The following is a 27,479-nucleotide window of genomic DNA, read 5'->3' on the forward strand; positions in this document are numbered from 1 at the left end:
GTACACCTTGTTTGCTGTAGCATAGACTAGATCCAGGCCTGCCGAATCTAGCTTTGTTTATATGCTTGTTGTTTGTTTGCTTGTTATTTCCCTGGAATGCTAATTCCACCTAATCTGCTTCTCAGCTTCTGTGGATCACTAGTGATATCTGCATTGCTTACTGTACTTATTTACTTGTTTCACTTGAAAGAAAGTTACTGTTTGTCATTTTTGCATTTAAGTTACCTGTAACACATTGCACTTAAGTTACCTGGCACTTGCTCACTAAAGCAATTATATAAGTCAGCACTAAAATTAAAAGCACTACACCCTCACTCCCCACTGGCCCTGGTTTTCAATTATTAAGGAATTCCCAATATTATTCTAGCATGTCCAAAGGTCAGTTGTCAATCTCCTCTCCGGTCCAGCTGGTGAATCTGGGAATCTTGAGGCAATGTTACAACTGCCTCATGTACACAGACAACCCTCTCCTCCTCCCAACAAATTCCAACACATGTGAGAGATGCAACCATATAGCCAAACTGGAGGCTAAGCTCTCTCAACTCAGTACTGGCATAACCAGTCAGGAGGAGAAGGAAACCACACTCACTACAATTCCAGTCTCACATAGACCTACCACGACAGCAAACCAAACACATAATCACACCAAAACATACTCGGAGGCTCTGAATAAAGATCTGCCGAAGCAGCAGAGACCTCCAAAGCAGGCACCCAAGCAGCCGCTACCCCAAAACAAAACACGTGCAACACATATCTCACAAAGCCAGTGTGCCAAACAGTCACAGCCCTTACAACTAAACAACACACCTGATACACTTGTAATAGGGGACTCTATCGTCAGGCACACTGATGTCCCGCTCACCAGGCTGAACAAGGAGAGGGTCGCAGTGAGCAGCTTGTCGGGCGCTAGGATCCGCCACATAACACAAGCACTCAGGTCACTCCAAGGCAAGTACAAATATGACTCAGTCATTGTCCATGCTGGTGTGAATGACCGAGTACCTCCCTGGACTACATGAAAAGAGACATAAAGGAGCTCTCTGAGCATGTAGCCCAGGCCGGTATGACCCTGACCTTGAGTAGCATCTTACCCTCACCAAGAATGATGCCACAATATGAAGACAAGATGATCAATTTCAACAACTGGCTTAAGTACTGGTGTCATTCAAAGGGGATCCAATGCCTGTCAGCTTGGGATGATATGCTCGACAAGCCACGATGCTTGGCTTAGGGCGGCTTGCACCTGTTACCCTGGGCTTATTGGCAAAGGCTCTTGCTACCCCCATAGTGCCTTTTTTAGGCAAGGCTCAAAAGACAAACCCACTTCCATAGGTATCACAAGGGATAAGAAACTAAGAGTAATGCTACTCAACGCCAGAAGTCTAAACCTCAAGATGCACAAACTCTCCTTAGCATGGAGAACATTGATATCTGTGCAGTAACAGAAACCTGGTTCAGGGCTCCCGAGAGCACCCCAGCACTACCAGGTTATACCTCATACCATGCTTTCCAGCCCCAAAACTTTGACCGAACCACAAAAGGAGGGGGAGTATCGATATTCATCAAAGATACCCACACCTCCAGGTTGGTGGCAAAGCAGGAAGCATCAGAGACTATCCATGTGCAACTAACAGTGGGTAAAACTGCCTTCCAGTTTATAGTCTGCTACAGACCACCCTCCCAAACCCAGGAACCCCACTCGGCCTTCCTGAGAACACTGGAAAATATGAAGGTCTCTCCAAACACCATTATATTGGGCAACTTCAACTACCCAAACATAGACTGGGAGCATTACTCTAGCTCCAACAACCTAGCCCAAAGGTTCCTAGAATTTATAAACTCAAATGCTATGGAACAACTTGTTACCACTCCCACAAGAGGGGAAACATACTGGACCTGATCATCACCAACATTGGGACTCTATGCTCCAGACCAGAAGTGTATCCCTCACTGGTAAGATCAGACCATAAACTAATCTCTCTGGATATTCACATCCCGACCCCACCCCCTGCTCAGAAAACCACAGTGAAAAACTTCTCTAAAGCAAATTTCACACTCCTCAAAACTAAGGTGGAATCCTTCAAACCCCCGGGCCTGTGGAAAATAGAATCCTTTATAAACGCATTCTATGAACACCTTCAGGAATGCATGGATCATGCGATCCCAAATAAAACCAAGACCCAATCCTCCAAAGGCAGACGTCCTGTCTGGTGGACCCCAGCCATAAACAACTATACAATAGAAGGAGGAAGCTACTAAATGATAGAGCAAAATCCCAAAAAGGGAAGGCATCACTGATCAGAATTAGCAAAAAACTATGGACACACATAAAATTGTCTAAGGCCAGCTTCAAGAAAAAAATTGCACAGGACACTAAGGATAATCACAAGGCTTTCTTTAGTTATGCTAGGAACCTGGGTGGGAATTCCCAGATATGCTCAGAATTAGTCTAAAATGACAAAAAATACACCAAACCCACAGACATTGCCAACATCCTAGCTGACAGGTTCAGCGCAAACTCCCCAAGGGCAAATATCTATCCCAGCAGAGTGCTGCCCCTCTGACATCTCAGATGCTCAGGTAAGAGCTGCCCTCTCCAAAGCAAAAAACACAGCATCAATGGGACCAGATGGTGTCCCGGGTTGCGTCCTACATGAACTCCAGGAAGAGCTAAACCCAAACATAAAACTACTGTTCAATCTCAGCCTTACTACAGGATATGTGCCCAAAGAGTGTCGTACAGCAACACAGTGGTCCCTCTCCATAAAGGTGGTGCCTCAACAGATCCTGGAAACTATCGCCCCATAAGCCTGACTAGCTTGGTCTGCAAAGCTATGGAAAGGATCATCATGGACCTCATAAATAAAGATATTGGGGACCTACAAACACTGGATCCTACCCAGTTTGGCTTTAAGGGCAGATCCTGCCTCTTAAACCTGGTTGATTTCTTTGAAACAGTCACCAAGGCCATTGACGAGGGGAAGGTGGTCCACACAGCCTACCTGGACCTCGCAAAAGCCTTCGATACAATACCCACTCGGGCATTATAGATAAGCTCACCAGCTTAAATATAAAGCCCTATGTCACTAGATGGATTGCAAACTGGCTCAAGGACAGAACCCACATGGTTAGAATTGCTGGAGCCATGTCAGACTCCAAACCAGTTACAAGTGGTGTCCCACAAGGTTCAGTCCTGGGACTTCTCTTGTTCGGTATATATTTCTTGGAGGTACAGGCCAACATGGAAGGACTGTGGCTGACCAAGTTCGCAGATGACTGCAAACTGGGCACCATAATCGACTCTCCAGCCGACACAAGCATCCTCCAAAAGGGCCTCATAGAAACAGACAACTGGTGCCAGAGCCATGGCCTCAAGCTAAATGCCAAAAAGTGTATAGTCATCCCCTTTGGCAAAAACAAAGTGCCCACAAATTACCACATAGGTGGTAATCCATTAAGTACAGAAGAAGTAATTAGGGACCTGGGGACCCAAGTTGATAACAATCTCTCATTTGACAACCACATGGCCAAAGTGGTTAGAAAAACATTTTATATAGCCCACCTAATCATGAAGGGATTCACATCTAGATCAGGGGAGGTCATCGTGCCTCTTTACTCATCCCTCATCAGGCCCATAATTGAGTACAATGCCCTTTTTGGGATGTACCTTACCAGACACCTGCAGCAACTGGAAAGACCCCAAAAGTACCTCACCAAGAGGATCAAAGGGCTCAAACAGATGCCATATGCTGCCCGGTTAAAGAAACTCCAGCTCTTCTCAGAGGCATACCGCTTGTTCAGAGGCGATCTGTGCCTGACGTATAAAGCCATGTCCAACCCGGAATTAATGGACATGCTGCACCTCAGAAAATCCAAATCCCATCGAGCTACGCGCTCGAGAGACTTGAACCTCAGCACTGAAATAAATAGGACATGCTGGAGGGACAGATTCATAACCCAGAAGCTCCCTTCACTCTGGAATAAAATCCCAGTCCAGGTTAGGCAGAGTCCCTCATTGACTCTCTTCAAGAGGAATCTTGATGAGTGGATGGGAGATCGTAGGTTTATTACCGGGTATCACTTCTGTGTCACTGTTAGACAGAGGCACAGTATACTAACCTCGAAAAAGGGCATAGCAAAATAAATTTAAAATGGGTGGCGAAAGCCAAACACATTCTGGCTAGGTTTATAAATGCCCTATACATACATATATATATATATATATATATATATACATACATATACATATATATATATATATATATATATATATATATATATATATATATATATATATATATATATATATATATATATATATATATATAGATATATAGATCCGGGATGGTGTTAGTGGAAATATTTTCAAATACTTATGTTCCAAAGAAGTTTCTATTCTACTTGGAAATGGAAGAAGGCTATTAATGGTGGTGGGGTGGGCAATGCATGATCTGGGGGAGTTGAGGAGCTTATTGATGGTAGATTGCTAAATTCTGGAGAAAGTTTTGTTGTACAACACTGAATGCAATTTGTAGACAGGGTATCGTGAGGAGGTTTTCTTCCTGTAAGTAAGTTAAATTCTTTCCAAAAGTGTTTGGGAGAATATAAGAGGGTAATTTGTTTCTTTGTTTGCCAATTTGTTTTGTGCCTTCTGATGGACTTCTTGGCTATTTTACACATGCCATTCAGTTCTGATTGGTTTATAAAGTTGTAAATAAGTGGGAAAAATGTTGTCTTGCTGCTGGAGTAAAAGGTTGATTAAGCTTACAGCTGCTGTATTAGCGTCATGTAAATAGAATATATGGTTCCATTTGTGGGTTGTAAGAAAAGTTCTGACTTTGTCAATGTTTGTGTTACTCATGTTTCTGACGGTTTTGCATATAGTTGGTAGTACTATAGAATGGTTGCCAATTGTAAAGGTCATTAAACAGTGGTCATTTAGTGATGATGGCAGAATATTTATGATGGAGATGGAGTCTGGTATGTTTGTAATATTCAGGATGAGTGTGGAGTATTTGGAGGACATGAGATTTGGTCTTCTTGGTTGTTTTATGAGTTGAAGGAGACCTAGGGAAATTAAACATGTCAGATGAAAAAGGGCCAAGATAATTAACACTGAAGTCCCTAGGATGATAATGTTATTATTTTTGGACAGTTGTTAAGGATGTTAGTGATGCTAGTGTTGAGTGATTTGAATTTATTTAGGAAAGCAGGGGGTGGCATATACATTGTAGTGACCAGTAGTGGTTTGCCATTGTGAATTGGAGATTTTAGGAGAATCCAGTTAAGATCAGAGTCTGAGAAGGAGTTTCCTTATACAATGATTTTTGTTTTTGTTTATTTCTGTACAAAATTAAAGAACCTCAATTTGATTTTTTGCCTGGTCAGGCATCAGTGACATACTTGTAAGAGGTTATAAAGTGTTGATAGTTGGGGGAGTCTTTGTTGACCCAGGATTCTGTGACTGCTAAAATGTCTGGGTTGTGCTGGGAAATAAAAGCACTTATGTGGTCTAGCTTGTTTCTGATGCTATGTGCATTGAGGAGGGTACATGCCAGTGTGGCAAAGGAGTAGTTCTGATGTTGAGGAAAGGGAGCTATTGGTCCTGGGCTGGGTTCAATGTTACTCTTAAGAAGGAGTATAAAGATTATGGACAATGCTGAAGGGTGTAGATAGGCATACTCAGTGTACTCAAATGACTACATTTTTGGAGCATCTCTTAGAAATGTCAACATTCAAGAAGCACAGAATTTTTTGAACTGTGTAAACAAATATTGGTAGTATGGAGGTATACAAAGCATTATTGTGCAAAAGGGAATACCCCCTCTAAAACTAGCTTTTTATGGATATAAATGGTAACAGCTGAAAATAATGTGCATCTTCCTATATATCTGGGGTTAACTTTTTGAGGCTTGAGTAGATTTTTAAAGTGATATGTGGGTAGTGGGGACAGCAACCTTAGGTTTGAGTACAAAATGTAAATCTCTGGCTACACCCCTGTGATGGTCTGAAGGACTATTAAGCAGTTGTTTGAATATAGATGTAAATTATGCATTCAAGTGTGAAATGGAAGGCCCAGTTGTGTGCATGTTTGTGTGTTTGGGGGGGGGGGGTGAGGTAGGACATCAGGGTATCCTTTTTACAGTACAACCAAGTAGATGAGATATTTAAATATCACAGAAAAGAGCACCTGAATGCATCAAGACAGTGGACACAATTCCCACTTTCTTGGGAGTTAATCTGTCAAGGCCTATGTCTAGCAGGCAGCTCAAAAAGGGTAGGAACAAATTCATGGAGGTTGGAAGGTTGGGAGAGTGGCCTAATGGTTAAGGTGTTTGCCTTACAAACACAAGGTGCAGAGTTTGAGTCTCACAAGGAATAACTGGCTAAGCTTAAAATGGCTCACAAGGGCAGGTAGCTTAATACTAATCTATTAACCTATGAACCTATAAGTTGTTTAGACATGAGAACATTGGTAATGCTAATGACAGTAAAGTAGTGTGTGTTGTTCCAGCACTTTAATAAAGTAGGTTCATCCTAATAAGAATTTACCTACTGAGATAGAAGTGTTTTTGAAAGGAAGAGTCAAGCAAAGTGCAGTTAAGGAGATACCTCCTGCCTTAACATAGTTATAAAAATGAAAAATCAGACGTATAAGACATTAAGCACACCTGGCAGAATACATCAGAAATGATTCTCAAGCGTTTTTCTTCTTTTTCCTCTGGTAAGGTGCCTGTGGGAAGAGTCTGGGTTGATTCCACTGCTCAGCTGATATTTGTTTACAGTGTGAGGCCAGATCCAGGTAGATTGGCAAAGAAGTGAAATACTGTAACTGTTGGCAGGGAGGAATGACCATGGATAATTTATCAGGTAGGAAGAGACAGACAAAAGAGACAGATTAGACTGTGTGTGCAATTTTTACCCAACTAGCATCCAATCAAATCTGTCATGTACTCATTTATTTAACATATAGAGTGTTTATGGACATAAGGACCACAAAAAATAAGTTTGCTACTAAGCACAGCCTTACTTAAATACACAGTACCAGACCCACTGAAACCCACCATATAAATACTCAAAACCATGTATCCTGACTTTTGTCTTGTCCCTGTAGCCACTTTGTTAGACATAAGCATCCTGAGACAATGTAGAGGTTGTGTCATGTTCTGTGATAACCACTTAATTCTCAACAAATCTAATGCAGTATGTCAAAGGTGTAAGTATACATTGCTGGAGGCAAAGTTATCACATAAAATTACTACAACTACCAAATAGGTTGTCAGAAACACACAGCCCAACACAACACAGCACAGCACATGACCAGCTACATACATCACAGGACAACCACATAGACCCACATGTGCTGAGTGTCCTGACAGTAAGCTTCCCAAACCTTAAAGGTCTCCCAGATGTAGAAATTGTGGTAACTGTCATCAGCAACCTTAAAACCCCACTACCACAACAACATTTACCAATACACAGTTAGCCTCAACTCGCAGTAGTCTCAATGTCTAAACCAATAAGGCAGACAACCCTATTATTTTATATCTTGTCATAGGGAATTCTATTGTGAGGCACACTTATGCCCCACTCACCAGGCTTCGCAAAGCAAGGGTTACGGTAATTTGCCTCTCAGGGGCCAGGATCCACCACTTCACACATGTACTCAGGTCACTGAACCACAAGTACCAGTATGACTCAGTCACATTCCATGTGGACGTAAATGACCTGAGACATACCTACCTGGATTATATGAAGAGAGACATGATGAGAATATCAGACTAATTATTACACTGACAGCACTCTCCAAATGTAGACCCAGAGGTCAGGAATTTGGGAACATATGTAGACAGTCACTTGGCCTTTAACCACCACGTGTCTAACGTAGTAAAGAAATCATTCTACAGTATTTGCACAATTTATAAGCAAGTGTATGGCATACAGGTCCATCATTGTCATTGTTCTTTTATATTCAGCCCTCTTTAGACCCATCATTGAGTACAATGCCCCGCTGATATACATCTGAATGAGCATATGCAATACAATCCAAACCACTTAAGTTCAAAAACTTTAATCACATAAAATAATCGCCTTTGTCTTAATAAGTATGTTAAGGCTTCATCAGATAATTTACACAAAAACATTGCCAATATTTAAAAGTTTAAATTTAGTCACATGAGAACTATTCACCAAAATTCTTAAGTTATAATGTATCAAATGGTAATAACATTGTATTTATTTATTTATTTATTTATTTATTATTTATTTTTTTACATTTGTTAACTGGGATAGTCCATCTGGGTTGCATGACCCATTTTCATCAGAAGCTCAGGGAGAAAAGCTCCATAGTTTACATATGCATAGGACTGTAGAATATAACATTGGATTACATCTTAGACAAGACTATGTCAAACAGTATGGGCCAGATTTAACACCGAACTTTAAAAGAGAGGATATATGAACATTCATATTATATTAGGGATAAAAGTAATTCAAATGCCTTATCAAAATATGTCATGAAATATCCTGAACATTTTATACAATTTGTGATTGTTGCAGAAGTAATGACAAACTTGAGAGGTGGACCTTGGGGTTTATTGTTAGAAATGAAGGAACTTGCACTCCTGTAATTAATGAAGTTATGTCCATTACTTGTCTGTTAAAAATAATTTGGTGTTTTAAATGTTTTTAACATTCACATTTTTTTCTTTTATGCAATGTTATTACCATTTCAAACATTGTAACTTTAAGAATTTTGGTGGATAGTAGTCATGTGACTACATTCAGACATTTAAATATCAGTGATGTTTTTGTATACGTTATTTGCTGAAGTCTTAACATACTGTAAGAGGAAAGTACTTATTTTATAGGATTAAAGTTTTTGAATTTACCTGACATGGATTGCATGACTATGAAGTGACTGTGCCTTTATTTTCTCATGGTTTGTGATTTATTCCTAGTTGACTTGGCATATACAATCACTGGAGTGTCCACAGGGATTCTTTACAAAAAAAAAAAATGGGTGGGATTATCAACATGTCCTGTGTGAACTGCTTCAACGATCTTACACACTGCTGAGCAGAAATCTATGCTGCCCTACAGAGTATCTTATGATTCAGCCATAATAGATCTATTGCACATCCTCAAAACTTATAGCATCAGAAACACTTAATCTAAAAAATTCAGCCGTGCCTACAAAATAAATAAGGCATGCTGAAAAGACAGGTATGTGTCTAAAATATTGCTCCTTTTCTGTAATAGGCTTCCTACTCATGTGAATCAAATTTCATCCTTACACTTTTGCAAGTGCAACCTGGATCAGTGGATGATGAATCATACATTTATCTATGGCCTGGCATCTATGTCCTTATTAGAAATCGAAAGCTTGTAAATATTGGAATACCCAGGCTCAAGGTATATATACCCTGCATAAAACTTATGGGATGCAAAGTGATCCATTACATTTGGGTGGCATGGCCGGACTTTATAAAGGCTCTTTAGGGGTCATTATCCTAGTAATCAGTAGTATCCTATGATGAAAGTGGTGACGGAGAGAGAAAAAGAGAGATGTACACAGTTATTTTTCATACTTAGAAGATAATATTTCAAATGCAAATTGTGAAATCAGAAAGATAGAGAGAAAGAGAGGAAAAAAGAAAAATAACTTATGTGTAAATGCAAAGGGTAGAAGAGATGGAGGCGATAAACATTATCTTTGAACACCGAGAGTCACCAAAGTTTGAATAACTTTGAGCTACAGCAAGACTGCTCTAGGTTGATTTGTTTCTTTGTCTGTCAGTTTTCCTGGTGGCAGAATCACTAGTTTGTCCCGGGGGGCATCATCAGCTTCTGGGATCTATTTACATGATTGTCAGTTTGTAAAGAAAATACACATTCATTGGGGGAAATGTAAGATTTAGTTTAATTGTTCACCGCATTACTATGTTGCCTGAGATGTTGGGCAGCCACTGCAATTCAGTGAGTTCAGATTCAAGAATCTTAACATTCTCTGATTCAAGTCTTTGATGCTTTTATCTTGATGATGTGTGGTTCACTGAAGTGGTAGTTCGATCATGTAAATAGATCCACTTGTGGTACACATGCCGGGATGCTTATATTTGGTATTCACAGAAATTTAAGAGAGGGAAATTACTCAACATTACTCAAAAATTATTATTCTTGATGTGACTTAGAATTTGCTGCTTTAGGTGCATTAAAATTTCAGTAGTTGTATATTTATGTAATACAAGGAATGCTATTGTCTGATAGCACAAGTCATTCCACAATGTTAGATCACAATGTAGGTAACAAGTTGTTTATTACCACTTAGGTTCAAACTTAAATCTAGGGATGTATTTTCTGAGGAGGATTCTTGCTGGGCTTCAGATTGCCTTGGATTTATTTACATGTGAATATTTTGTTATATTTTATTAAATTGCTGTTGTTGGACAATTTTTATGTTACTTTGTTATTATAATAACTGATGTTTATGCTAATATGAAAAATATGTAGAACGGCACCCATTGTGTCACCCAGTGATACACTTCAAAGACTCCATGTTTTATCTATATAGTTTGATTATTGAATATGGCTGAGCTGTTAATGTTATCATAGAATCATATAATCAGAGGAAGTTACTAGGCTAGGCCCTAGGGTACTTACAAGCCTAGCCAAGTTCTACCCTTATTTCCATGACCAGCACCTATTGCCCCTTTCCAACAGTTACTCTGCCTTTTCCACATGGATAGGATTCAGTAATGAGCAGGAATCATCCCCTCTGAAGGACAGCACAGGACTTGGGAATCCTGACTGTGCAATGCATGTCCAACGCAGATTCTGTAGGCCTGAAACTATGATAGGAGGCCCTGAATTCATGATGATATAGATGGGGATGAGTACAGATGATTATTTTTTCAATAAATGTACCCCCTAGGTACCATCCCCACCAGTGGTTATTACAGGAATATGCCAAGTGGGTCTATATTAGAACATCAAATTGTCAGAACTTCGAATGTTCTAATATCAAACCCAATTCAGTGAACGCTGACAACATCAAACATTCAGAACAGTGATTTTTTTCCTAGGGAAATTATTTGTTGTTCCGAAACACATACACACAACACAAGCACACCAAACAAACAGCAATCCACACACATACACCTAAAATCTTACATCTAACACTACACTAAACTGTACATATACCACTAACTATCCACTTAACCCAAAGCCTAACCCTATGGTCCGTCACTATCGCACACTCTACTCACCCACGCCCTAACCCTAACTCACCTACCCTGCTCTAACCCTCACGTCCACACAATCGCACACTTACCTGAACCTGACCCGTAATGTTCCACCACAGAGCTGAAAATAGCAAAGTGGCAGAAACAGACAACCGAATTCTTTCCCTAGGAAAAATTTGGTTTTCTGCAGCTTCGTTATTTACAGCATTCACTGAATAGGGTTCTATATTAGAACATTCGATGTTCTGAAACATCAATGTTCTAATATAGACCCCGCTATGTTACAGTGTATGACAAGGTGCTCATCAGAAGCTGCGAAACACCAGCTGTTCAGTTAATGAATCCTTATACAGTACTTATTATTTATTACTTATCATTTATCATTTATTAATCTGCATATATAGATATAAATATAGTTACATACATATACATAGTTACATGTTACCAGGGTAGTGCACTATCTGAATGGACCATTTGCAGCCAGCCCAAGTGATAGAATCACATAAGAAATGAGCAACATATTTTCAGAAACAAGGATATGCAATAAAGCATAAACATATTTACAGATGCAAAAATATGGTACGATATTTAGTTCAGGAAGCAGTTCACCAAGTCAAAACATGGATAGAAAATGGAGTCATGCTTAGCATAGCGTTATCGATAAGGTGTAGCCATAATGAATGAGATGGCTTATGCTGCAGGGACGGGGTTGGGAGGGTGGCCTAATGGTTAAGGTGTTTGCCTTACAAACACAAGGTGCAGGGTTTGAGTCTTACAAGGGATAATTGGCTAGGCTTACAATAGCTCGCAAGGGCACTTAGCCTAGTACTAATCTCTATGAATCTCTCTCTGTATGCAGACATTAGAAGATGCAGGTGAGAATACCTGTAAGAAAGGATGCACTGGGGAGAAGACAGAGAAATGGACAGAGGCATGCAGAGCGTAGAGGAATAGAAAGGGAAGAAGTGTGAGGAAATGAACTTAATATCCTAAACTTATTGTCGCCTCATGAATTCTGTCTCCAGAAACATACAGAATATCCACAAAGGTCTGCAGCTGTTTAACCTCCAAGTCTGAAAATTAAGGGGATTTCTATAAAAGTAATATTTTTTACAGATTTATAGTGGGCATTTAGCACCTTCCTGTTGGCAACAAGTTACTGTACATTGTATATAGATTCAGCTGCTATTGTTTTATTAAGTTCAATTATTATCTTTGTTACTTTATATACAGGATACCTGAAAAAGCCAGATATACATGTGAGTCGCTATGTAGTGACCTATAGGAGCCAAAAAGTGACTGTTGAGTGCAGAAGTAGCCTCAGAAGATACCCATTAAAACGTTGCACCTTTTATAAAGATAATGAACTGTTACGGAACGAACCAATCCCATCTGCTGATCATTCCTTTAAATATATCATTGAAGAGGTTACATCACAGGATGAAGGGCTATACACGTGCGTGTGCTACAATGCAGAAAATCAAAGAACAGAAGAAAGCGTCCCTGCTCCTTTAAGCATGAAGGGTAAGTATGCAGAGAAACAATCATACCTTTTTACTGAAGCACAATTGTTTCTTACCAATGCTATGCTTTTTGCTAAATGTATGAAAGACAGATATTTAAGTAATGGATAGAACTTCCTGCAACTAGAGAAACAGATTTCATGTAAATTTGCTAACCAGGAATCTTCAGTGATTTACCCAAACCATAATCTAACTTTGACAAGTATGGAGCAGCAATAAAGTTCGAATTCTCACATGGTGCTACCATGCAGCTATTTCCTTGAGTTGTAGGATGTATTTTTATGTAACATGTATAATGTGGCATACCCAGTATTTATCTACATCAAAACTTCCTTCCATCTCTGAAAAAGTGGTTCTGTCCTTTGTATAATCAAGTGTCCAGCAAACAATAAATACATTGAAGACAGAATTGATTTTCCCAATAAATAAATGACTCAACATGGATTACAAAAGGTTATACTATATAGTTACCAGTTATAGAGCACATTTGTAACATCTATATCCCAGAATCACATTTCAGATGGTGGGATGAATGTTTGCAGAATCAGGTCAGGTAATCCTTGCACCTGTGGTTAAAAGCTAATCTTTCATGAATGATACTAGGATTGTTTTCGTAGAATATCACTGTTTATATAAGTGTATTTCTTGGACATAGTGGTTTGCCTCACAGTTACAGCAATGTCTGTGATCAGTGAAAAACCTTTAGTATCACAATGCATTGGGGCACAGAAGCAGAAGTTACAGGCTCTACCTGGAAGACATTTATGGTGAACGTTCTTAGGCGGCCATGTTATATAACTTTTCTTAGAAAGAGGAAAGTGATACACTGATACGTCTAGAAGAAATGTTTTCCTGCAAGTAGTGCATGATACTGTTTTTTTTTCAGCATGATTCAAAATCCAGTCAAACAGTCTATTAACAGTTATTAAGTCTCATAGAAAAACAGCAACGGTAACCATTCTTAACCAGAAATAGTCACTCAGTGCATTGGTCACATACCACAAATGGATTTATTTTAGATAATAAAATGCGATAAAAAACTGTTCTGTGAACTTTATTTTTAGGACTGTCAAAAGAATGTGTCTGCCCAACATTGGCTGTCTGCAGTCAGCTCTGTTGCTGAAGAGAGATAAATCACTGAATGTAGCTCAGGTGACCTAAACTTGATGAGTGCCTTGGGTAGTGTCGTTTGGAGATATCATGAAGAGGACAGACATGACCTTCTGGCAGAGGAGGTGGAATGCAGCTGCCAAGTGCCACTGTCCCTCAGATAAGCAGTAGTGACACAACAGATGGTCATGGAACAGACATTTGGCCACCAAGACATGTATGTAATACCTCACATCCTTGGAGCATGGGAACATCAAATCATTCATGCAAGACATAATAGCCACCATGGTGACACAAACCAAGAGCAGAAATTACCCTTCTGGCTGCCTGAATGATGTCACCTTTAGTTGGTTCTTCTGGACAGACCCACTACATGGTGATGAATGGACTCAAAGACAGATCTGAGGAGTGATAGTTGACAAGCACAGGGGCAAGAAGCATTTAGAAATACTGAATCAAAGTCAGCTTTCATAATCTTGTTCAGCTCTTAATTTCTACAGCAGGTATAAACAGGTTGGCTGGAACTAATCTATCTCTCTGGAAAATTATTGTGCACATAAGAAAGACCCTCACAGCTCAGTATTCATGTAGAGAATAACTATGACAACTTCTATTTCACACAGCAAACAGATGTTTGTAGTCTTTGTAGAAATGGTAACTCTGTATGAGCCATCTAGACTAACAGAAACTGTTTTTCATAGGTTCATAGAATGATACTAGGTCATTAGCCTGGAGGGCCTTATATGCCTAGCCAAGAATTTTGCCCATGTTCCCACAAACTCAGCACCTGTTTCCTCTGTCCAGCAGGGAGACAGGTGGAATCCCTGGGGTGTATTTTCTGCTTCCCATCTAGTCATCCAGGTTCCTCTTAAAGAGGGCCAGAAAGGTACTCTGCTTGACATGGAGAGGGAGTCTGTTCTACAGATGGGAGCCTTTGGGACACAAATCTATCTCGCCAACAAGTTCTATTAATTTCACAGACCAGGTTGAGGCCTTGCATGCGGGTTGTTTGAGCGGAGTTTGACTTACAGATATGCAGCAACTCCATCAAGGCTGGGTCTGAGATGGCTTTGCATGTTAGACACAGGTCACCTCTGGGCAGTCTGTGTGAGAATGAGTAGAGGGACAGAGCTTTTAGCCTATCTGCATAGGATAAGTGTTTGAGACCCTGAGTTTTCCTGGTGAGGAACCTCTGTGGTCTCCCCAGCTGCTGAATGTGCTTGGCAAGGTACATGCCAAAGGGGCACTGTATTTGATAATGGGTCTAATAAGGGAAGAATACAGGGATGTTATGACCTCCTTGTTTCTGGATGAAATACCCTTACTTATGAGGTGGGCCATGTAGAAATCTTTCCGTACAATGGAAGAAATGTGGTGGTCACAAGTCAGGTTGCTATCAACCTGGGTGCCCAAGTCCCTCATGACTGATTGTATGCTTAATACATTGTTATTAATGTGATAATCAGTGGGGAGGCCATTTTGGCCAAAGAAGATAATGATGCATTTCTTGGCGTTAAGTCTAAGGCCATACTTCTGTCACCAGTAATTAGTTTGGGTAAGGCCTTCATGGAGGACGTTGACATTATTAGGGGAATTTAAGACAGCACCCAACTTGCAGTCATCTGCAAACTTGGTCAACCACAGACCACTAGTTTTGGCTTGCACCTCAGAAAAGTATATCCCAAGCAGTAGAGGTCCCAAGATTGATCCTTGAGGTACACCGCTCATTACAGATCTACTACTAGAGGTGGCCTCCCCTATTTTAACTGAGTGGGTTCTATCAGTGTGCCAGTTAGCTGCCCATTTGGTAACATACAAGTTGATGTCTAGCTGGGAGAGTTTATATATTATGCCCGAGTGGGGAATAGTGTCAAAGGCCTTGGACAGATCAAGGTGCACTGTCTTCCCCTCGTAAATGGCTTTGGTGACTGTTTCGAAGAAGTCAACCAAGTTTAACAGGCATGATCTCCCTTTGACAAAAACAAACTGTGTGGAGTCAAGCATTTGGTGGTTGCCAATGTCCCTGTTTATAAGGTTAATGATAATGCATTCCATGGCCTTGCAGATCAGGCTAGTTAAACTGATGGGCTTATAACTGTCAGGGTAAGTGGACGCTCCACTTTTGTGTAGGGGATGACAGTGACTGTTCTAAATTTGGCTGGAACGAAGATGGTGCTCAGGCTGTAGTTGAATAGGGAGGGGATGACAGTGACTGTTCTCCATTCGGCTGGAACGAAGATGGTGCTCAGGCTGTAGCTTAATAGGGAGGGGATGACAGTGACTGTTCTAAATTCGGCTGGAATGAAGATGGTGCTCAGGCTGTGGTTGAATAGGGAGGGGATGACAGTGACTGTTCTAAATTCGGCTGGAATGAAGATGGTGCTCAGGCTGTAGTTGAACAGGGTGACTAATGGAGTTGAGAGCTCATGCCTGAGCTCATGTAGGATACAGGCAGGGATGTTGACGGGTCCCATGGAGACTGTATTTTTTGCCTTTGAGAGGGCATTAAAGACCTGTTCCCTGGTGATGAGAGGAGGGGGGCAGGTGCTGGGGATGCCCTAGTTTACTGATGGGGTGGACAGGGGGGTGAAGTTTTCACTGAAACTGTCTGTCAGCAAGTTGGCTATATCTACAGCATTTGAGTATGTGGTGTTATTGACCACCAGTTCAAATCAGATTTGGGTGTTACCTTTGAGATTGCAGACATATGTGAAGAAGGTTGTGATTGTCCTTAGTGGATATGGCCAATTTGGACTCAAAGTTAGCCTTAGAAGATTTCACCAGTGACCTTATTTGCTTGTTTAGAAAAAGGAGAGATTGTTTCCAACTTGGAACTTGCTCCTTTTTGGCCCTGGTCAGCAATTTTTTCATTTTATTATAGAGTTTGCTTATTGCTGCTGTCCACCAGACAGGTTTACTCTTCCTTGAGGAAGATGATTTGGTCCTGTCAGGTATTGCTGAGTCCATACTGCTATGTAAGTGTTTTATCAACAGTTAACTGGACTTGGAGTGTCTCCTGTGCATTATACCATTTGACCAGCCTAGAAGTGTGTATTTCTTTAATAAATATAGAAACTCCACCTCCTTTGCTTTGGAGTCTAAAAGTATGGTAGTATGAGTAACCTGGTAAGGCTGGGGTGCTCTCCACAGCTTTGAAAAAGGTTTCAGTGACTGCACAACTGTCAGCATCCTCCAGGGCAAGGAATGCATGCAATGAGTGTAGTTTCATGCTAAGACTCCTAGCATTTAGCAGCATAACCTCTAAATTTCATTTAGAAGAATTTTTCATGCTGGTAATTTTGTGCTCATGGCTTTGCCTAAAAAAGGCACTATGGGGGAGGCAAGAGCCTTTGGCAGAAGCCTGAAGCCCAGAGGAGACATATGAAGGCCATCTCTGGCAAAGCATCGTGGTCTGTCAGTCATGTTTTTCCAGGTTGTCAGGTACTGGAACCCCTTTGAATGACACCAGAAACTAAGCCAATTGTTAAAGTCAATCATTTTCTGTTTGTATTGAGGCATCATTCTGGGTGATGGTAGAATGCTGCTGAAGGCTAGAGACATACCTGCCTGGGACACATATTCGGTAAGCTCAATCATGTCTCTCTTCATATAGTCCAGAGAGGTACGTCTCAAGTCATTCACATCAACCTGGGCTATGACAGAATCATAACAGTACCTGTTGTTAAGAGACTTGAGTGTGTGCATGATATGGTGGATTCTAGCACAGGACAAGCAACTTATTGTGACTTTCTTCTTGACTAGCCTGGTGAGGGGCACATCTAGGTGTCTCACAATAGAGTCTCCTATGACTAGTATGTTGGGTTTGTGGCTGGGCCTTAGAAGCTGTGAGACACAGGTGTGTGTACTATGTGTGATGCTTAGTGCTGTTGGTTGTGATGTGCATGTGTATTTTTGGCTCTGAAGTCTCTTTTGTTTAGGTATGTTTCTGTTGAGAACCACCACATATGTAGGAGTATGTTATATAGGTGTGGATGTTATTAGAGGTGTAGTATTCATAGTGTTTGGGCAGACAACCTTCTCAGTGCCAGATGTACTGGCTTCTGATTGAGACAGCAAGGATTTTAGGTTTTTAATGTAATTGTATCTCTCACATACTGTGTTCCAGGGTGGTAGTAGGAGAGGGGTGTCCGTGTACATAAGGCAGTTGCTAAACTGTCTAAGGATGCCCATATCAACCAGACTAGCAGGAGAAACCACAGGAAATTATCCATCCATGGTTGTCAGAATCTATGGAAGAGAGGTCAGGGAAAGTAGAGCGGGTACTATCTGATGAGAGTACCTATAGGTGTGAGAATATCTGAGGAGAGTACCTACAGGTGTGAGAATATCTGAGGAGAGTACCTATAGGTGTGAGAATATCTGATGAGAGTACCTATAGGTGTGAGAATATCTGAGGAGAGTACCTACAGGTGTGAGAATATCTGAGGAGAGTACCTATAGGTGTGAGAATATCTGATGAGAGTACCTACAGGTGTGAGAATATCTGAGGAGAGTACCTATAGGTGTGAGAATATCTGAGGAGAGTACCTACAGGTGTGAGAATATCTGATGAGAGTACCTACAGGTGTGAGAATATCTGAGGAGAGTACCTATAGGTGTGAGAATATCTGAGGAGAGTACCTATAGGTGTGAGAATAATAGCTAAAGGCCTTCAGCGTATAATTAAACATCTCCAAAATTCACATATTCACAAAAAATAAAGAAATCATAATTTAGGATGTACAAACTGTATATCTGTCATCCATGAAGAGAAATAAAACTGAACTTGTTAACTTACTAAAGTTTTTAGAGTTTCTTCTGATAAATCTTCTTCTTCTTTCCCTTTTGGCTTTTCCCATTAGGGTTCAGCACAGTGGAAGAACAGTCCACAGAAGGATTGGCAGTGTAGTTTCATGGTGTTGAGTTGCCAACCCGGTGCCTGGCCTTCACCAGAAAGCACACACATGCACACACACTCACACCTATGGCCAATTTAGAGTGTTCAATCCACCTGCAGCATGTCTTTGGGATGTGGGAGGAAACTGGAGCACCCCCCTACTGCAGGGAGGACATGCAGAATATGCACAGAAGGTACCCCAGCCAAGAATCAAACTGGAGAATCTTTTGCTGTGAGGTGGCAATGCTAAATGCTACACCATCATGGCTGCCCTTTTTTCTGATAAAATCTCTGTTTAATTATTAAAGCTTGGTGGCTATCAGAAAATCTAAATATGCTTTACAACAACAAACTGAAGAACCAAACCAGCAAATGGAACAAGCAGGCATAATGTAGAGATACACCACTTTAATAGTTCGAAAAACACACGTTCAACAATATTACACAAGTTAAGTGCTTTCTTCCCCAACTTCAAGGGACTTCATCAGAACAAATGAATTTAATATCCCAGCCATTTTTATATGTACATACCCCACCCCAATTACTCATGTTTAATTATTCAATTTTAATGAAATTGATAAGAAGTCTTAAAAACATAAAAGACTAAAACATAATATAAACACAACCTGTGCATACTCAAGGTGTATAGGGTTGTTGTTGTGTCTTTCGGCTATTTCCCAGTTAGGGGCCAGCACAGCGGAACTCTGGTCTGCTAATGACTGGCAGTAGATTTCTGCGTGCCGAGTTGCCAGCTCTGACGCACAACCTTCAACGAAGGTATGCCCATTCACACATGTTTCTACACAGAAGATGCTCTAGCTGAGAATCGAACAGGACAACGTCTTACTATTAGGCGACAATGCGTATAGTGTGTGTAAGTTAAAATCCAGCATATCTATCCTAAAATATTTTTTAACTTTAAAATACTAACTATGCTAGTCATTTCATTTATTCCTGGATACTCCACAGCATTTAAACGCAGCTGCCATTTCAGCTCACTAATGTTCAAATGTATATGTAGACATTTTCCATGCATGTCTTTCTTGAGCTGTTGTATTACCAGGAATTTGAAATTGTGCTCATTATTGTCTTGCACATGCCTACTCAGAGCACTAGTTAACCTACTGTGTTTTATGTCGCTCAAGTGCTTTCCAATTATATTCTTAAATTTTCTACAGGTTTTACCAATGTAGAATATGGGACATTGCTGACATTTCGCCAGGTACAAAACATTGACACTACTACAATTAAAATGTCTATTGATAGAAATGTTCCACATGTTCAACCTGAAAAATCCACCAGTCTCGATAATGTAGGGGCAATAAATACAATTATACTGTCGATTGGAAAACGCCTGTTAAATGGAAAGATAAATCCGGAGGTCCGGAAGTCACTCGACTTTTTTCCTTTAGTATAACTTAGATGAAACTACAGTTAGTTATAACATTTAACATATATATTGAAGTTTTTTTAACATCTAGATCCGGAGACTCGCGCTTTTTGAGATTTCCGCTGTTTGTTTTGTGTTGTCTTTAACATAGCAAGACATTTTAAATAAGCGAAGGAGTGTTTTAGCATTTTATAAGTTTTTTATTTTTACAGTGTTTAATGATATTATAATAAAATTTAAAATAGCTTAACGGAGATGTCGCAGGTTTTTTTCACACCGTCTTTTTTGTGTGTACTAACTGTAACATCTCAAACACTAAAAAGAACAAAAAAGCAATGGAGATCTTGTTGTTTTTGCTGCTTGCGCTCGTTTGATGTACCGGGCACGCTTAGCAGACAGTGAGATGCCGAACGCGATGCTGTGACATACGCGGAAGGGCAGGCATATATTATATATTAAAGCAATAGCTAAGTTTCAAAATCTTTTCTTTTCTTTAGTAAATAGCATGGTCTGGTCTTACTCTGGTTGGTTACCCGCATTGTTCGGTTATTGTCTCGGCCGCCTCGACCAAACCACGCCAACCGTGGGTAAATTTAGCATTACCCACACCCAGGCGTGGGTTATTGCTATATTATTGCCCTTAAAATTTCCTTTCTATTTCAACATTCTGGTGCCAGATTTGTTTCCAAAATATCCTAAAATGACCTGTCCTTCCTATTTACCAATCTGGGATTTTTACCAACTTTAAATGCAATGTTCAATTAAAATTGTAAAATATCCCAGTTGTTCTTTTGTTTTTTTCCTCAAATATTTTTTTTATTTTCAATTAAAATAACATTTACATATTATTAAATATCATTTTAAACAACCATATACAATATTTACAATAGCCTGACTTTCACTTATATGCACTGTATGTTATGAAATATAGAATTATCAGATCAGTTATCAGAGATACAATATTGATTATTGCAGAGTGTCCAACAAAGATATAACTTTCTTCCAAGGATTATTTACCGATGGCCTGGGATAGATAAGTAGTTCTTTGATTTTTATTTCCATCGATGCAGTTGTCTTCAGTAAAGTGTAGAATTCTTCAAAGGTCGGGGGTGCATTTGAATTCCACCTTTTGGTTATGCATTTCCTAGATATAGCAAGTATTGTCCATAACAAATACATATTTGTCTTATTCAGGTAGGGACCTTCATTTACATTTAGTATAATCAATACCTTAGTTAAGGTAAAGGATTCATTAAATAAAGCTTGCAAAAAATGATTGATTCCATTCCAATATGATTTAATTTTATTACTTTCATAAAAAATATGAATCCTGTCTGCTTTATTTGACTTTTCACAGCTCCATCAAAAAACATTTGTAGTAGTACTGACCAAACCATTTGTAGTAGTACTGATCAAACCATTTGCAGTAGTACTGATCAAACCATTTGTAGTAGTACTGATCAAACCATTTGTAGTAGTGCTGATCAAACCATTTGTAGTAGTGCTGATCAAACCGCTGATCAAACCATTTGTAGTAGCACTGATCAAACCATTTGTAGTAGTACTGATCAAACCATTTGTAGTAGTACTGATAAAACATTTGTAGTAGTGCTGATCAAACCATTTGTAGTAGTACTGATCTTTTTAATTCTATCTGGTGTTAAAAATGCTCTATGTAAGTATTTCCAGTTAAATATTTTCCAGTACTGTGTGTTAGAGGTGTAATTAACTGATAGTAAGATGTTAGTTTTAATTTCTTCTGTTAACTGCAGTGACTGACCTTTTGTTAAGAACTGCCAGTATGATGGTTTGGGAATTGTTATATATGTTATTAACTCTTTATATAGATTTGAAATTGAATTTTTCTTTTCACAACTATTATATATAAATTCATACAGAAAACTTATTAGATTTGGAATATCTTTACATGATGAATTATTAATTAATCTGCATAAATCTTGAGTGTACATTAGAATGCTTTGTAAGGTTAACCAGTCCTATGTTGAAATATTACAAGCAGTTTTTATCATATGTATATCTAAAACATTTAATTTATTTACACATTGAAACCAGCATAAGAATCCATTTTGTTCCCAGAAGGTTATTGTTTCCCTATATATTTTGTGAGGAAAGTTCTTAGTGATGGTAAATGGGGTTAAAAGGCTAAACCAAAGTTTTAGATCTATGTTTGCATTGATAAGTTTCCTAAAGGAATTGATGTAATGATTAATCAGTGTTGTTTTAGAAGGTTTTGTTATATTATATTGTATACCTATGCATAGTATGTACCAGGGTTTGATTTATCTACTATTAACATTTTTTTATCAGATTAAATTCATTTGTTAATATAGCCGTTGTTAATTATTTCCGGTTGGCAAAATAATTTTGGTTTATCCAGTCTATTGTAGTTTTAAGCACAGATGCTTTTATATATTTCTATTTCTGGGAAGTTCAATCCTCCTTGTTTCCAGGGTCTAATGCCATGAGTTAGAGCTACTCTATTCTTTTTGGGATACCATAAACATTTTATTAAACATGAGTTTATTTCTTTAAGAATGCATCTTACAGGAATTAACTGCATTGCTAATGCTACATATAGTATTTTTGGCAATAAGACCATTTTTACTAATTGCAATCTGTCTTCAAAAGTTAATATCATTTTGTCCCACTTTTCTATATATATTTTTATTGTTTCAATAATGTTTTTATAATTTATTAATATTGTTTTGTTTATATTTTTGCATAAAACTATTCCTAAATAATTTAGCATAAGTTCTTGTTTTCCCCTGATGGATTTATCTGTAACTTGTAGCTCTTTTTTCTTATTTAAAAATAAAAATGTTGATTTTGATCTATTAAAGTGTAGACCTGAAATCTTATAAAATTTCTCCATTACTTCTTCTAGCTCTCCTAATGACTCTCTGGAGTTTGATAGGGTTAATAAAATATCATCAACAAAAAGCATTATTTTAGAAATGTACTAGTCATAGACTTCTATTCCTTTTATTCTTGGATTATTGCATATTATTTCTGCAAGTATTTCTGTAGCCAAAACAAATAAAATAGGAGAGAGGGGGCATCTTTGTTTAGTACCTTTTATTATATGGATAGATTTTGAGGTGAAAGGATTTACTTTAATGTAGGCTAAGTTATTAATATATATGTTTTTAGTAATAAGATGAAAGGAGGAGGAAATTCAAATAATGCTAAAGTTTTAAATAGATATTCCCAGTTGAGGGAATCAAAGGCTTTTTCTATGTCTAATCCGATTACAAGTGTTTCTCTATCTTCTTTATTCACATAATCTATAAGCGTATAATTTTAATATTATCATGTGTGTGCCTGTTATATAAAAATCCAATTTGATCATTATTAATTGTCTTTGAAAGTGGGATGTTCATTCTGTTAGCTAGGATTGACATGAATATTTTGTAATCGTTATTCAGTAATGATATAGGTCTGTATGAGGTGCAAAGGTCTGATGATTTATTATCTTTTGGAATTCATGTTATGAGAGAATATTTCCATGAGGGTGGTATTTTCCTTCTGACTGGACTTCTAGCAAAGTTTTATGAAAAAGTGAGATTATTGTTGAATGGAAGAGTTTGTAAATTTCCGTAATTATACCAGCTATCCCTGGAGCTTTGTTAGATTTACTGTTTTTTTATCTTGTTAACAATTTCTTTGTAGGATACAGGTTTTTGTAAGTCTAGTTTTAAGTTTTTGGGAATTTTTTTTATATTGATAAGGGTTGTATCTAAGTTTATTTGCTTGGTATCTAAATGTTCTTTTTTGAGGTGTTCCATATAATGGAACCGAAATGCTGCAAGGATTTCTCCTATATCTGATACTTTTCCCCTTTCTTTTCATGATATAGATACTACTAATGTTATTTGCTTTAGATTGTATTTTAATTCTTGTAGATAAGTCATGTAGATATATGGGGGAGGTAGCTAATGAGTTTATTTTTAATTTTTCCAAGGCTAGACAAGTTTTTGTGTTAGAATTTCATTATATATTTTTTTTAATTCCTCTATTTCTTTTTTGACTTCTGGACAATTCAGATTTTTTTTGTTAGATATTGCTGTCAAGAGTCTGGTTTTCAAGTCTAATAATTCTGATTCCCACTCTCTAACTTTGTTTTTGTACCAGCTAAGGGTCTTACCAAATAAATACACTTTAAGTCCCAAACCAAGACTCTACTGATTTCTGTTGTATTATTAATTTCAAGAAATATTTGTAGTTCTGACAACATCCAGGATGTGAATTCTTTAATTTTCATGATATATGATGGAATTCTAGTTGAGAGGATTAAAGGTTTAAATTCTGTTTGGAGCTTCATTTTCAGAGTCATGATCTGAGAAGGGGCATGGCACTATTGAGAAGTTGAAGATATTTGTTTGTGAATCTTAAACTACGAATAATTTGTCTATTCTGGTTTGTGTTCCAAATCTATGGTCTTTATGGGAAAATAATAAGGATTTATCATCTTTTACTTTAAAATTGTCTATTAAATGAAATAACTCAATCCCTATTTTTAAAGATTTTGAAATAGTTGCTATGTGAAAAGACCTCTTGGTGGTTTCAGAAGCTTCTAAGGTACAATTAAAGTCTCCTCCCAATATAAGATTTCCTTTATAATTGTTGGAAATAAAATATAGGTGTTTTTAACCGTTCCTGCTCCAATTCCTGGGAACCAATATAGATTAGATAAGGTCCATATTCTGTTATTAAATTTAATTATAGCAAATGCTAGTAGACCTTCTTTGTCTTCATATTTATAAATAACTTTGGAGTGATTATGTTTTTCTTCCAGATAATTGATATTCCTTTTGTCTTTGTTCTATAGAAGGATTGAGCTAAGACTGTATAGTCCTTAGGGTTCCAAATAAAGCTATCATTAGTCTTAAAATGCTTTTCCTGGAGAATACTACTTATGCCTTAATTAGATTTAAATATTTTAGTAAGTTTGATATTTTATTTGCATTATTTAAGCCATTAATATTTAATGATAAGAACGTTAAATCCATTTTAAGTTATTGTTGGAAGAAAAATTTTGCTTCTTTTTTTATTTTGATTATAGTAGTTATACAATATTCTCTGATAACACTGAATGTTATTTTTATGTGTGTAAACTTGGGAGTGTAATTTAATGTTCTTTCTTCTTTAAATACAAATAGGGTAAAATTCTGGTCATGCTTTAAAAAAGTACTTCTATAAAACATTAATTCTAAAGTATCAAATACAAGTAAATATGAATTTCCCATTAAACATGGAATGAAAGTCATTCCTAATCCAATAGATAAAGATAGCTCTATTGGATTATCATGCATACCTTTAACTAACAATATCAACTGAGCTCCATATGTTAAATTATTATATCGAGAATTTTCTTAAAAGAGATATGACATTCTATATTATTGTATTATTGTTCTATAGTATTTTATATATCGGGATGAAATGTTAGTAGTGTAAACAATTATGTTGACTTAGATAATATCCAATACTTAGTTACCCTTAAGAGATCCCAAACATGTCAGATATGTCATTTTGGATAAATTAAATGCAACAGAGGAGCATACACTAAATAAGCTAAGAACAAATAGATTATTACCAAAATAATTTGACTAAAAGGACTCTGCAAGAGACAATGAGTGATTACCAATGAAATATGAATTTATTGTAGGTGTACTGTCTTCTTTTACTTTCCCACTCTTCAGCTCACCAACTTCAACTTACACTTATGAAAAGACATGGCTTATCAGTGGTATTCTGACTCTGAGTAGAGGCTCCCTACATTCTACTGTACAGTGCTTTTACATATTTATAGATTTACAACGCAGAGTCTAAGAATGAACTATGATTACGCTGACAAGTCCCATCCCGCATAGGGCACCTCCTGCTTCCAGAATGGGTAATCACATCAGGTCTAGAATGAATGTGAAGGTACCTATATGGTAATCAAGACTTACCTTAGGTAAGTATTAATCAAATAGTATTTAAAGCATCTTAGAGAGCTCTCGGGGAAGTTAGAATTCTCTAAAGCCTCTTCTCCCTTGACCAAAAACAGAGATTTCCCTTCCCTTTCCTTCCCTTGTTTTAAATTAGTACTAGTAAAAGAAATTCAGCAAACATAGATAAACAGAAATAACATCCAGTAGTCCATCTTGTACATGACTCGCAATCCACTAAACAAGTCATCACTTTAGTAAACATTATAAAGACAAATTAGAAATAATTTCCTAGCTATTTAAATTTTCTGATAAAGCAAAAAGATAACAATAAGCTATTTTAACTAAAAGTATAAAGCATTTCAGTTTTTCCTTGCATGTATACATTTCTACTTATAGTGTCTTAATAGCTGTCTTTGGAATCTGTACAATACTTCACTTCTTCAAATCATTCCTTTTTCAATCCAGGTTTTGTTTTGTCAAAACGGCATCAATATTTCAAGGGCACAATTAATATTTAGACTGATGTTTCAAATAAATAACTTGTCAGTTGCCAATTGAGTTAGTTTATAATGCATGGTTAGTGCAAATATAGCATTTTGCAAAAATAATATGTATTTTTTCGTGTGCTCTAGAGACTGTCATATGCAAGTGACATATTTAATGTAGCATATATAGAGCAGATAGCTTATGGATTCAGGTTGTTGACGTAAGTTATGCTTATTAATCAGGCAGTTTCATTTAAGTTCACAAGTAATGGGGACATTTCAGTTGAGTTTCCAGGAATGTTTAGTCCAATGTGAATGATTGACTCCACTTTTCCTCATAAACATATGTCACAATTCATTAAACAAAGCAGAGTCTAACATATGTCTAATAATCATTATAAAGACAAAAAAAAGTAATTTCCTAGCTCTTCAAACTTTCAGATATCACAAAATGTTGACAGTAAGCTATTTTAACTGGAAGACTAAAACATTTCAATACTTCCTTGTGAATATACATTTTTACTTACACTGTAGTGTCAAGAAGTGTCTTTGAAATCTATGCATTACTTTACTTCTTTCAAGTCATTCATTTTACAGTTCAGATTATATTTTGTCAAAATGTCAATAGCATTTCAAGGGCACATTTAATATTTAAACTGATATTTTAAATGAATAGCTTATCAGTTGCTAAGTGAGTTTGTACAGAGTGTGAGGTAACTGCAAAGATAACATGTTGCAAAAAGAAATATGTATCTTTTCATGTGCTCTAAAGACTGACAATTTCAAGTAACATATAAAATGTAACTTTTATAGTGCAGACAGCTTGTGAAATCAGCATGTTAAACTGAGTAATACTTTTTAGTCAAGCAGCTACATT

General features: G+C 37.7%; 1 protein-coding gene across 1 annotated transcript in view; it reads left to right on the forward strand.

Moving 5' to 3' along the window:
• The window catches only part of LOC122808793, a 1,139,808-nt gene that overhangs the window by 259,660 nt on the left and 852,669 nt on the right, over nt 1-27,479 (forward strand). The window contains exon 3 of the mRNA XM_044079839.1: nt 12,477-12,767. Coding sequence (XP_043935774.1) covers nt 12,477-12,767 — 291 coding nt within the window. The remainder of the gene's footprint in view (nt 1-12,476; nt 12,768-27,479) is intronic.

The sequence above is a fragment of the Protopterus annectens genome, chromosome 1.part1, assembly GCF_019279795.1.
Source record: "Protopterus annectens isolate FY-2018-M chromosome 1.part1, PAN1.0, whole genome shotgun sequence".
Classification (NCBI taxonomy): Eukaryota; Metazoa; Chordata; order Ceratodontiformes; family Protopteridae; genus Protopterus; species Protopterus annectens.